General features: G+C 41.0%; 1 protein-coding gene across 3 annotated transcripts in view; it reads right to left on the reverse strand.

The window, feature by feature from the left end:
* The window catches only part of rgs3a (regulator of G protein signaling 3a), a 157776-nt gene that overhangs the window by 96885 nt on the left and 47794 nt on the right, over window positions 1-13097 (reverse strand). For 2 of the 3 annotated variants that reach the window (XM_038733259.1, XM_038733261.1), the window contains one exon: window positions 10095-10162. In XM_038733259.1, the coding sequence (XP_038589187.1) occupies window positions 10095-10162 (68 nt within the window). Of the gene's footprint in view, window positions 1-233; window positions 1127-10094; window positions 10163-13097 lie in introns of those variants that run through there. The other variant, XM_038733260.1, reaches the window with a different exon arrangement.

Here is a 13097-nt window from a genome sequence, read left to right on the forward strand (position 1 = left end):
TGCAGCTAAAAGTGTATTTTTATATACTGCTTTTGTATTAGGCAGTTTGGCAGCTAACTGCATTGTTGTATTTTAACAAATTATAGAATTTATCTTTTGCAAATTAATTATGAAAGAACTGATCAGTGATTGTAGCTGTCCAATTTTTTCCATTCTCCCAGTCTGTCACTCACAATCACAGGTTGATACTATACACTAGATCCCACTTCCCACTCTCTGTAACACAAACACACCTGAGGCAGCCTACAGCCAATGCAGAGGTGACACAGCCCGTGGATAGTGTGCATCACACCTCCACCTCCTCCTCCTCCAGCGTTCAAGTCTGCAGCCAGCACACACACACTGCGACGGTGACTTTCCACCTGGCCGGCCCCTCTGCAGCCCGAGTACCTCCACAGCCTCCTTTGCGCAGCAGAGTGTGTGCTCCTGGGGCTGTGCTCCGATGGCTGGGTGGACTTAAGTGTGTTATGAATCATCTCAACAGTGACAGCTGCCCAAAGAATGGCTGAAGTCTTGCAGTGTTCGAAATGTCCGATTTCCAGCTGACAGTCCAGTTGAGGTGGCCCTAGGTAATAATATTGTGTCTCTCCTTGCTAGAAAACAGACACGAAACTGTCAAGTATAACAAAAAATGTGTCCTTGGAGACGTTTTTCAGCCAAACTGGCCTTCACTCTGCATCAACTTTCCCCAAATGAGTCTAGATTCAAGTTTCTTGGTAACAGCCCTTTCTGCAAAATTATTGTCACTCTGCAACTGACGTCTAACTGCAATGTTATCCATTCAAGGTTTGTTAGTAATGACTCCAGTCATCAGTGCACATTCCTGTGTGCACGTTTTTCCTGTACCTGTCATTTCATCCACAACTTCTCTTCTTCGCTCCCTTAAAACTCCAGTTCAATCTTCTTTCCTTCTTCTTTCCTTTAACTTTTCTTTGCTGTCTTCTCTTCTAGCATTTGTTCTATCCCTTAACACGGCGCCCAGCTCCTTGCTCTGTGGCCTGAACAGCAGCAGTTGCAGTAGCTCCTGAGATCAGCTGTGTGTGGTGTGAGTGTTTGGCGGCGTCATGTAGGCGAGACTGGCGCTGGCTTGGCCTGCTCAGGCCACACTGCAGCTCCTGGCAGGGGCGCTCATGGGAACTCTTCAACAGCAGAAGAATGGGAGGAAGTGCCTCCCACCGCCACCCCCCCCTCCACACACATGCACTTACGCATACCTCGCCATCCCACAGCCAGGACAGCTTTGTGTGTCTGCCCCCGATAAGGCCAGTTCGCTTCCTGAGTCCACACTATTAGGCTGTGAGAGGTGCTATAGCTCTCAGTCATTTGCAAATAGACACAGTAGTGACTAATGTAGGTGGCACAAGTGAGACATAAGAATAAGAGGGAGAAAAGCAGGATTTTTAAAAGGAGTGGTCTGGTAGGTGTGAGTTAGCAAACTTATAACAGTGGACTTAAACTGCTGACCATAATTGCATTGTGAACAGAAAGGTTTCTGATTCCTTACGACTTTTGGGTCTAACAAGTTCTATTGACTACATTCCTCAACAAAAGAAAGTGACAGCAGTATTGTTTGGGCACATACTTAACTCTCACTCTCACACTCACACACACACACTCACACACACACACACACTCATACCTCAGTCATACTTCACACCTCATCAGACTCTTTCCACCTTAGCCCCTGTACTCCCCAATCTCCGTCCAGACATTATGCTTGTTTGTTATGTTTTGAACTTTCATATTTCCTCTGCTTTTCCTTTCAGCTGCTCCCCCTCACCCCCAACCCCACAGTACGGAAATTCGCAGGTCTACAACCTCTGATCTCCCCTCCTCTTCCAGTTATCCAAACATTTGTTTTATTTTTGTTTTGAATCTCCGTATGCCTGGGAAAGAGGTGGTAACCTGCACAAAAATAACAACAAACACCTCAGCAGCAGTGCAAGGAAAATCCTGTTAAATTACGGCTAAAACAGTAGCCAAGCTAACCCCTAGCAACCCCATTAATTTGCTTGCCTCTTTTTCTTTCTATCATTTGGATGCCTGGTTCATGGAATGAAACATCGACAGAGAAGTGACGGAGAAAGAGAGCGGTGAAAGAGGGCCAATGCTGCACTAGCCTCTACAATGCTAATAAAGTGGCAGAAAAGGCGGTTGTCTTAAGATCCCTTCATTCCAGTCTTAATGGCAGCTTTTCGCTGTTTGCCTTTTCAAAAGGGCGAGGGTTACCCGTCAAGCACACAAAAAACACTTTCTCTCTCTTTCACGCTGCGCTGTTCACCTCTAAATAGGCAGAAGGACGGATTAGAGGGAGAGAAGAAAGGGAGAGAAGAAAGCATGTCTTAGGGAGAGGAGTGAAAGAAGAGTTTGAAAAGCTTGTCTGGGAGCCAGACAAGGCCAATCTGGTGTTTCGTAGTGTGGGATCTCTCTCTGTCTGTCTCTCTTCCTCTGTCTCTCTCTCTCTCTTTCTGACCTCAATAAACAGTTATCAAAGGAGGAGATGTTTTCCAAGCCAGTGAACTGACAAGATGGGTATAAGGCCAAGTTCAGGGTCATAGCTCAGGTTGTACATCCAAACTGTGGAAGCTGGGCATATGGCTGAAGCTGGGGATTCATAACTACACAACATTTTGAAGGTGACACTGTGTACATAATATGAGACAGTGAGATGACTACAAATGGAGAAGGCCCTTGCTTCAAACTTACCTAGGCTAGCCTTCTGCAAATTCAGAATAAGTATAGAGCTTAATAGATCTATCAGTCAAATCAATTAAACTGTGAAATGCATGGTTAGTGTAGCCATAAGCAGTCTTGGGCAAGTTACTTAGAAATTGAAATATATTACTAGTTACTTATTACTCCTAAAAAAAGTAATATTATTACTTTACTTATTACTGGGTAATAAAGGGGGGGGGGGGGTATTCTAACTTTGGACAGGTTTGTGCAGCGGTGTTCACAAGAGAGGGAGCGAGCGAGAGGAGGAGCTTCAGGAATATATGCTCCTCAATACAGCTCCTCAAACAAATATGATTTTAAATACCTAAATGCCTACTAAAAAAATTTGAAAATAAATAAGTGGCGGTCAGCGTTGATAATTATCTAAATTATAGGCTAATTATGGGAAACACTGCTTTCTCTACCACTCCCTTCACCCCCAAACAAAGCAGTCTCTTCCGAATTTTTAACTAATGTCATATTCATAACAGCGGCAAGGAGTGTGGTTTTTAGAAAGCATATAGCCTAGTCCTATCGTTTCTTAACACCACCGGCTGAAATAAAAAAATAAAGCAAGTAAATCCCAACTTTTGAACAGCTGTTTTTCTGTAGCCTATTTATAAGCAGTATTCAATAGTTACAAAACGTTACGTTAACGCCACTCTCTCCCGACGAGTCCAAGCATCAGTGGCAGTTGCGGCTGGAGATTCTAACTGTAAGTTTCGCGTTGCTGTGCCACTTCAGCAGATGCTTCAATAAATCAGGTGTGGAAATGTTCGTGATTGAAAGCTTTTTGCTGGTCGCACAGAGTTTACACTAGACGACAATGTGTGACACAATAATGGCAGCAGCTACTTACAGCTGTGGAAAGAACGTGTCTCTTCCTCGTTCTCCATTCTTCCTTTAGTTTTTAGCTATCAGCTGACATGAACAACAAAGTCCGGTGCCGCTGAGCTGCCACACAGTTGTGGATTCACGTCAAGGATGGTGCGTTCAGTAACGAGTAACGCAGCGTTACTTGGATTAAAACTGTAATAATATTACTGTTTTAGAAAAGTAATTAGTTACACTACCAGTTACTGGGAAAAGTAATATTATTACAGTAACGCATTACTGAGCAACACTGGTCATAGGTCAATGACAAACTAACTAAGACTAACAAGAGAGTAGATATATAAACAGTAAAATAGTGGGAAAGTAATGCACAGAAAATTGTCAAAACATAGAGATACAATGTAATCGGTTTTGCAGGTATTTGGTCTTAAACCCAAGTACTGGACAAATAAAAAATGTGAACTTGATGATGGCGCTAGATGAAAAGTTTGCTAACATTTGATCCAGATATTAATGTCTATATCACATTTCAGCTGCGTAGACATTTCACTCTGAACCACACATTTCAACCTCATGATGGTGGCATGAAGACAAGGCCATCAGAGTATTTAGGGTTCATCCTTGGAAAAATTTCATGGCGATCTATCCAATAGTTATTAAGATATTTTAGTTTAGACCATAGTGGTGGACTGACCGACCAACCGGCCAACACTGCCATCTATGATGCTATAAATTATTTTCATTATTATTTTCTAAAGGTTCTCATTCACCCCTGCATACACACATTGATGGCGGCAGACCTGTCATGCAAGGCGCTGGCCATTTGGATCAATTTGGGGTTAAGGGTCTTTCTCAAGGACAAGACATGTGGACAGGAGATTAATGGGTGACTCAGTCTCCCACCTGAGCCACAGCAGTCAGTACAATATGATAAACACTGTGCAACTATAGCATCTAGTGTATGTGGTTTGGTCTGTAACTTCTTTCAAATTAAAGGATTGTGCAAAACAGCTAGGGGCAAGGATAAGCGCTCAAACATCCTGCATCAGTTAGGGGCAGCCAGGTCCCTGGGCCTAAAATACTCACAAAGGAACACGTTCTGGCAATGAAACTAATCATTCTTCATTTATTCTGAGACGCTGGCCAAAAAATCTAACCTATCAGTCCTCTTTTCAGCTCACCTCACCCTTCCTTCCCATCTTTCCCGTCAGACAGAAGCGTCAGACCCATTTTCACAGAGACAATTTTGGAGCTAATGCTAGCTGACAAGCAAAGTGATGCAGGGGGAGTTTTGTAAGGAGCACAGCTATTGTTAATATTCATGAACTCTGTTCCCTGCCAATAACATGAGTCTTCTTTTTTTACCTGTAAACATATGTACTAAATGCTGACATAAATTCTTGCTATGCTGCATGTCATTATTATGAAGTTTTCTCATACTCACATTTTGGAGATACTCAAACATTCCATGATGCTTTCTAACAGGCCAACTTAACTGTGTTTAACTTTGACAGGTAAAGTGAACCTACTGTATTCTGTAAATGCCTATAAATCAAGATAACCCACAATGACAATTTATTTCCATCAAGTCATTGCATTGAATTTCTCTAAATATCACACTGATTGAAAGCAGCGGTATAAGATTCTATCTCAAAATTTCTCCCCTTTGACCATGACTAGTATTCATCTCAAATGCCAACAATTCCTGCCTACATTACCTTAAGGGGGTCATATTATGCTCACTTTCAGGTTCAAAGTCTTATTTAGGGGTTGTGCCAGAACAGGTTTACATGGTTTCATTTTCAAAGAACACCATATTTTTTGTCATACTGCACATTGCTGCAGCTCCTCTTTTCACACTGTGTGTTGAATGCTTCATTTTAGCTACAGAGTCAGGCATCTTACTTGTATAAAATCTTTATTGGGAGTTGCACATCACAGTTCCTATGTATGGACTACTAGCCAATCAGAAGCAGTGTAGGGTGGGTCATGAGAAGCCGGTGTACACGGCATCGGATCAGTTCTATATGTAGCAAATGTATCTTTCATCCATAAAGTTTTAACTGTGCTCTGTCTCTACATTACAGTAACAACTTTATGTCCATTGACTGCCTGGCGGGTAGCTAATGTTTGGAAGGGAGAGGAGAGACAGCAGGCGGACGTCTTGTCACTGTGTGCTGCAGCTCAGAGTGTTTTTCCACCAGTGTTAGGCAAGCATTATGACGCGTATTTCGCTGTGACGTTACAGCAAAGTGGAAGAAAAGGCTGGATTACAAACAAGCTGTTTTCAGGCAGTTCAGAGAAGAGTTTTCTGTGGGAGATGGGAACTCCCTTTGGGGTGGACTTTGGGCTTTTTCACTTTGCAAACCTGTTACATGCACAAAAAAAAGGTATATAACTCAATAAAGGGGGGGGAAACCCCAAAAAGCTGAATATGGCCTCTTTAAAAACAGTAAACCCTTGGAACACCAGATCTTTTGGACTGAAATTTTAAAAGATGTTCAACTCACAGTGAGTCAGAAGAAGCAACACAACAGAACTTGATTGGTGTGACATTTTTAAAGCATAATTTCTACCAAACGTGGTAATTATCTAAATACATAGACACACATAGCACTGAACAATAATTTATTAAAATGCTGAGAAAAGTTGTAAAAGTGTAGTCAGTAGATAGGAAAATGTTCTTGAAATAGCCATGTGGTTTTTCTGAGGTACAATTCTTTGTGGATATTAAGTATTATCTTCACCAACATCTGAAGTGTCCAAAGCCTTCATTATGCGCTATGTAAATCATTGAAAGTATTCATGTGTGAGGCCATCATCAAACACTGAAAAATGCTTGAGTGGGTAAAGAGTGGGCAGTTAATGATATCACAGAGCTCTTTGTGTAGTGGGGGTGATGGCCGTTGGGTGACTGAGAGGGAAAAGAAGGGGAAAAAGAGGAGTAGTTGAAGGAGGCCACAACAGTGAAGGAGGAAACACGCAGCGGTCTGGAAGGGAGCAAGGACAAGGCAACAGAAAACGAGTACAGAAAATAAGAGAAAGTCTAAAAGGTTTTCCATTCTCCTCTAATCTAGTCTGTGAATGTGCTTTCCCCCCTCCCTTAACTCTCCCCTGAGACGATCCCACACAAACCGCACAATCATCTGTTACTCTGATTCACCCGGAGATAAAGAGGAAGAGAGAGAACAAGAAGGAGACGGGAGGGAGGGGAGAGGAAGGAGAGAGGAAAGGAGCATTTACAAACACGGATGTAAAACCTTTCTATCTCAGTGCTGTGCCACATCATTACTGCCCTCTTCACCTTCTCTATGACTTCAAAAGCTGCTCAGACTCTTGACATACTGGATGCTGCAGGATAGTTATTCTGCAAGCAATGTAAAGAATGTAATGACTGTTGCGATTCTACAGAAATGAAACATATTATGATAGCAATACACTGTGCCAAGTACGGCATATCGGTACAAAAAGCAACAAAAAAGACCCGGGGTCATATGCAGTAGCACTAATTTAAGAGATAAGTAATCCCTAACTTGTGTCTGTACGTTTGTACAACCTGCATTATGTGTAGAGAGAGACTGTGTGTGAAAGGTGAAAGTAAAATGAGCTCTTCTGTCTAATCCTGTCTAGTCAAGCTTCTTAGCTACAGTGACTCCATATAACTACTGCTTACCACAGAGTCCACATCCTGGAGCGTTTCAAAAGCAATGCGGATATGTTTCTCTGACATACTGATGTGCTGAATAGTTCCTCCAGGAGTCTAAGTCATGGTTATGGTGCAGTGGATACGACACATGCCTTTGGTGTGAGAGACCAGGGTTCAAAACCACTCTGAGATACCAATGTGTCCCTGAGCAAGACACTTAACCCCTAGTTGCTCCAGAGGTGTGCGACCTCTGGCATATATAGCAACTGTAAGTCGCTTTGGATAAAAGCGTCCGCTAAATGAATAAATGTAATGTAATAATCATACTTAAATGAAATAATAACAAAAGCATTTGACAAGAATTGACAAGTTTGGTGATTAAAAACTAACCAAAACAACTAAAAGTTCTATAAATTTGACTGGTTGGGTTATTCTAAAGTAGTTTGTTAGTTAAATGTAATGTCAGAAAAGATCTGAAAGGTAGGAAAATATCATGGTCTTGGCTTAATAGAGAATAAAGTCTGCAGTGCACTGACCATTTAACTGACAGACAAGTGATGCATTATAGGAAAACCCCATTAAGGAAAGATGTGTCTTTTATCTAAATAAAGCCAGTGTTACACATGCATCATAACCTGTAGAAGTAAATTTGCTAAAGTATTATCTATGTTGGCATCGTGTGGGAAAAGGAGCCGGCATTAAAGTATGAAAATTGCTCTGGAAATTTGCCAATTCAGGCCCAGTAAGATTAGTAAGCCATGGAGGAATAAATCTTACCCCAAGGCTGCAGTTTGAACAAAAGCACGCAAAAAATAAGTCGCATTCAAAGCCAACAAGGCAATCCTATCTCTGGTTCTTAAGGAAGGGTCAAATGACTCAGGAATAAAGACAGAGGTATCTATGTTTCTTTCTCTGTATGACATGCACAACGTTGTGGTAGTGCCACTTTGCATTTAAGTAACTTCCAACTTCCAACTTCCAAAATTATTACATATAGAAAATATGCTTACATTAAGTTCAGCTTTATTATTTAAATGTTGATTTCTTCAGGTCTGCGTTCAATAATTAAAGGAAATGTTACTATTAATCAAAGTGCAACTAGCGCACTGGGTTCAACTCGTTTTTTACAGTGTATATCGCTCTTAATGACTCTTAATACTATGAAAAGAAGGCAAATGATCTAGTTTGTTTAAAGTGTCCTTCTTCCAGCCACAGATTAAACATGCATCCCTATTTTCTGTCAAAAATGAAGAACAATGAAAGTTATTTTCCATTTTATTGTTCACCTTGTTTTATTGTTGAGAAGGAAAAAAGGCTTTTAGACATTTATCAGAAAGGCTCTTTTTAGCTTTCAAGCCTCTGGTGGGGGCAGGCCTTCCATTGTCCTTGACTGGCAGCTGAACTGGCAGTGGGACAGTGACATGATTGGAAGTATCATGCTCTGTTAACTATAGCTTAAAATCTAAAGAACAGACAGTGTAATGCTAGCTGAAAAAGAATAAACCAATTTGTGTAAAAATACAAAACATTAAGCAGTTCAAATAGCTACAACTAACTAGCTAACTAGCTATATGGTCTGCAAAACAACGTTAGCAATTGCACTGTTAAAATAAGTTGTTTCGATTGGATTTACGGTTAATAATGGAGCTGGCTGGATAGCATGAACCTCTATGATACACCCTCCCATTGAAGCTCAACAATCGCTAGAGCAAACGTGCTGCTGGCAAAAACCATGTTTCAAGGAGGTAGCAGCATGTGGTTGTCTTCACCCTTCCAAAGCCAAGATTAGAGAAAGCAGTGATAAGGACTGCAGTGCACTGGTTGACTGAGCATCCCAAACAGTGGAAAACTGAATTTCCGCAAAACATTAAAAAAAATAACATATGTACTTTTGCCTTTTGCTTGTCCATTATGGGCTACAACCTTTAATACAGCTGACCAGTCGTGTCTTCAGATATAAATTTCTGTTCCTGTTGTTACTGCTGCTGCTGTCAAGCAAATGCTGACTTAAATAATCACTGTTTTCTATTCCCAGCTGTAGAATGGATAAAAGTATCATCAGTTATGTTCAGTGTCTCTGTGAACAGTTTAAGTGGTCTTCCTCATTTATTTTTTATTAATCAATGGCTACCATATAGTCAACAATGTGGAAAATGAGAAAATACTTTAAAGAGACATCCAACTTGAAATATTAAGACAAAGCTGAGAAGCCATAAGATGTAAGACGAAAGAGTGGGACACAGGAAGGATTTGTGATGTCCATGAACAGATAAGAAAAACCGGCTTCACATCCAACTACAGTTCTCTTTTTCCCTTTCTCATGACAAACCATCATTCTGCTCCACATGTGACTCACACGCAAGTGAGCTTCTTGACAAATATTGTCTTTCAAGAGATGACATCTTGCCCCATTCACTGCTCAATCCTCAAACGCATTATTCAATTAGTTGCTCTAGTCGCTGAGAATGTGTAACATGGAATTCACGCAATAAATATCTTACCCAAGGCATTTTTATGCATGATGAGTTTGTTGGACATGGTGCATTGTCACGGGTCAACTATTTCGTGTTTCATTAAATGCAGGCCTCTTCATTATGCACACACATGCAAACGCAATAAATTAAAAAACAGATAAGGGCACACGCAAATAACCAACAATGAAAAAAATAAATAAGTTATGCACCTGTACAGAGAAATACTCTTCCAAACTTCCAACAAACAGAAACAGCAACAGAGTTAATAGATACTTAGTGTATGTACACGCATCCACACACTCATTAAACTGTTGCTGAAATTCACATGCAGCCACACACAGAGCAGAAAAAGCCACGTATATAAGAAAGTTCAAGATTTACATGCACACAGAAAGTAACAAAGTCAAAAGTTTGATTGTACTTACTGTTAAGCATTGCATATTCTCGGGGCGATTGGTCTCAGGGGCAGCACCATGGTTTGACAGCACAGCCTCTGAAATGTAGACAAAAGAATCACGGGCTGAGACAGTGCCTTTGGAGCACATTTCTCTCTGTGCCAACGCAACTCAGTCTTCTGGATGCACAAAAATAAAGTCCTCAAATAGTTCTGAGAGTCCATAAAAGTGACTCAGAAAGATAACAACAAGCAATTATGGCAACAGTTGTCGAGAGCAGCCTTCACTGGGCTAGGATTCAAACTTCAGAGAGCACATAAAAAGGCAACAAAAAAAAACAGGCCAGCCGAGTCAAGGAAAATCCCGTAAGATGCGAGGATCCAACAAACTGCCCAAGAGAGGAGTGGAAGTGAGAACAAGTGAGAGGGAGGGAAGGAGGGAGGGAGGGGTGAAGAAGAGAAAAGGAACTCCTCTCTCACTCCATTATCCGTCCGTCACAGGGCTCCTGGGAAGTTGCTATGGTTACAGGGACTCACGCCTCAGTGTCCTTTTAACTATTGCTCATAAAGGCGGCATTCAGCTTTGGGCCACAATGCCGATCCCCCTCTCTCTCTTTCTGTCTCTTTCTGTCCACATTTCCTTCGGTTTACATCTTTTACTTAATATATACATATTTCCTTCTCATGGTCTGCCCTCTGTCTCCTAAACTATGCCGCAACCCCGCTGTCCCCTTTTGGTGTTTCTATCCTTCCTTTTATCCCACTCTTCTATAAACTCCATCACACCCCTACCTCCATCACCATAGGACAGAAATTATCCTGCCCCAGACTGTGAAATGTTATTTTCCAAACTCTGCCAACCAAGTCGAAACAGCCCCAACACGAGTCAAAGAGTGTAAGTGGATAAGTACCCTTCAGTTAACCTCATGAAAAGTTGGAATAATCACATTACATACAAACACATACCTTGAAATATCCACTTAAGCAGTTTTAAAGTAAGAAAAACATTTTTAACACACCATTACAGTGTTGAATATATATATATATATATTTATTTGCTTGGTGCAACACTTCACTGAAACTATTCCACACTTATTCTGAATTAAATATGCCTTTACCGCTTCCTGAAACGGAAGCTTTAAAATCATTTCATTCTTTTGATGAGAGGTTACAATAAAAGTATCAGGGACCACACAAAGTTTGACAGTAAAACATGTATTTGTAAGAGACTGGTCCAAGGAAGATGACAGCCCAAAATCAACATATGTTACATCAAGTCCTCTAGCGGAAAATAGTAAATTATGACTCTTGTCCGTTGGGAGCAATGGTGGAATTTGGGTGACATTGTGATAGAGCAAAAAAGTTTGCATAAGGAGGAGGTTGAGCGGGTGGATGAATGAGTGGGTCAACAAAATGTAGGATTTTGCAATGGGGGACTGCTGTTCCTTTCCTCTCTTTAAACCAACAGGCAATGTTAGTTTCTTCTATCGATGACCACAATCATTTCCTAATCTTAACCAAGTGGTTATTATTGTAACGATAACGAAAAAGGTCCCCCAACCTTAATGAAGTAGTAACTGTAACCAATATGCTTGGTTCCTAACCAAGTTGTGTTTGTTCCTAAACGCAACCAAACCTTAACGATAGCGAAGTCAGGTCATAAAATGGATTTCCTATCGATAAGGCTGTCAGATTGAAAAAATGTGTCGTTCTGGAGGGCTTTTAAAAACAATGTATGTTGTCTTTTTATTTGTAAAAGTGTGAGAACTATTTGTAATGATGGATCCTTGCGGGTCCAGCAGGCTTTAAGAGGTCAATCAAGAGCTAAAACCTCCCCCTTACCTCTCTAATTGTAATTAGTAAGCCAAAATTATTTGAAAATTTAATAATGTACTCACAACCCCAATGTGCTCGCAAGAACACAAGGCTGTCAAGAGCCAGTCCTTAAAAGTAAAAGAGCACCCCCCCACACACAGACACAATTAAAAAAAGCTTAAAATTGCATCTAGTTGACACAAGATGTCTCCTACTTCACTAAAAGCTCCTTTCTCAGTATACATATATGTGCTAGAGGTTTCAGTTTCCAACTCGCACTTGTGTAAGTGGCATATTGGACCACTGACTTCTAAACTAGTTGCGACGACAAAATTCAATGCAAGTGAAGTAACATTAAGCAAAACATATTCTTGAGAGGAGGGAGGCTTTTCAATGTTTTGGTCGTCTACTGAAGGCCGTCCACCTGCAGACAAGAAAATTAAGCATCTCAACATTTTAGACACAGTAGTAAAAAGCCCAATCCCATAGTTACAGTTGCCATGGTAACCTGGAGGCTTTTTAAAAAAAATGGGATTCTGTCAATTTGTAAATCTGACTAACTCCAGGGGTCCAGCAAAAGAGAGGGGCTAACCTGCCTGGCGTCAAGCCCAGGAGAGGAGCCTTTTGTGTGGGTAAGACATCAGTAACACAGGGCATATGAGGAGACACACGGAGCAGCTGGCAACAAGAAACATCTAGAATGACTGACATAAAAATGGGGGAAAGAAAGAGAGACAATAAGAGAGAGAAATAGTGGACAGTGGGAAAAGTCTACACAAGAGAAATAAAGGAATGCAGTTCAAAGAAGAGAGTAACAAACTGAGAAGATTAAAGAAAGACAGACAATGAAAGTAGATGGGGAAAAAACAAAAAGGGGCAGAAAATGAAGACATGCAAAAGGAAAGACGGGGAAAAAAAGAAATCAAAAGGTGTTGGCAGTCATCTGCAGTTGAGTCAGCCAGCTTAGAATCTGCCAGAACACAAAAAGCCCTCGACTCTGCCCAAGTCCCTATTGCAACACTCGCTCACTTGACACCCAGTGCCTCTTTTCACATCCTGTCGCCCACAAACAAATAAACACTTGATGGAGAGAGTGGAAAAGCCAAGATGGCAGGAGACTGCCTCCACCTCACTGTTTGGGTCTCTTAAAATTAAGATATTACCATTTTAATTGGTAACACCAAGAACTAACAAAGTCTAAAAATAAAGGAACTGATGC

The sequence above is a fragment of the Micropterus salmoides genome, unplaced genomic scaffold (assembly GCF_014851395.1).
Source record: "Micropterus salmoides isolate LMB-PRFRI ecotype aquatic unplaced genomic scaffold, ASM1485139v1 Ms_hic_scaffold_20, whole genome shotgun sequence".
Lineage (NCBI taxonomy): Eukaryota > Metazoa > Chordata > Actinopteri > Centrarchiformes > Centrarchidae > Micropterus > Micropterus salmoides.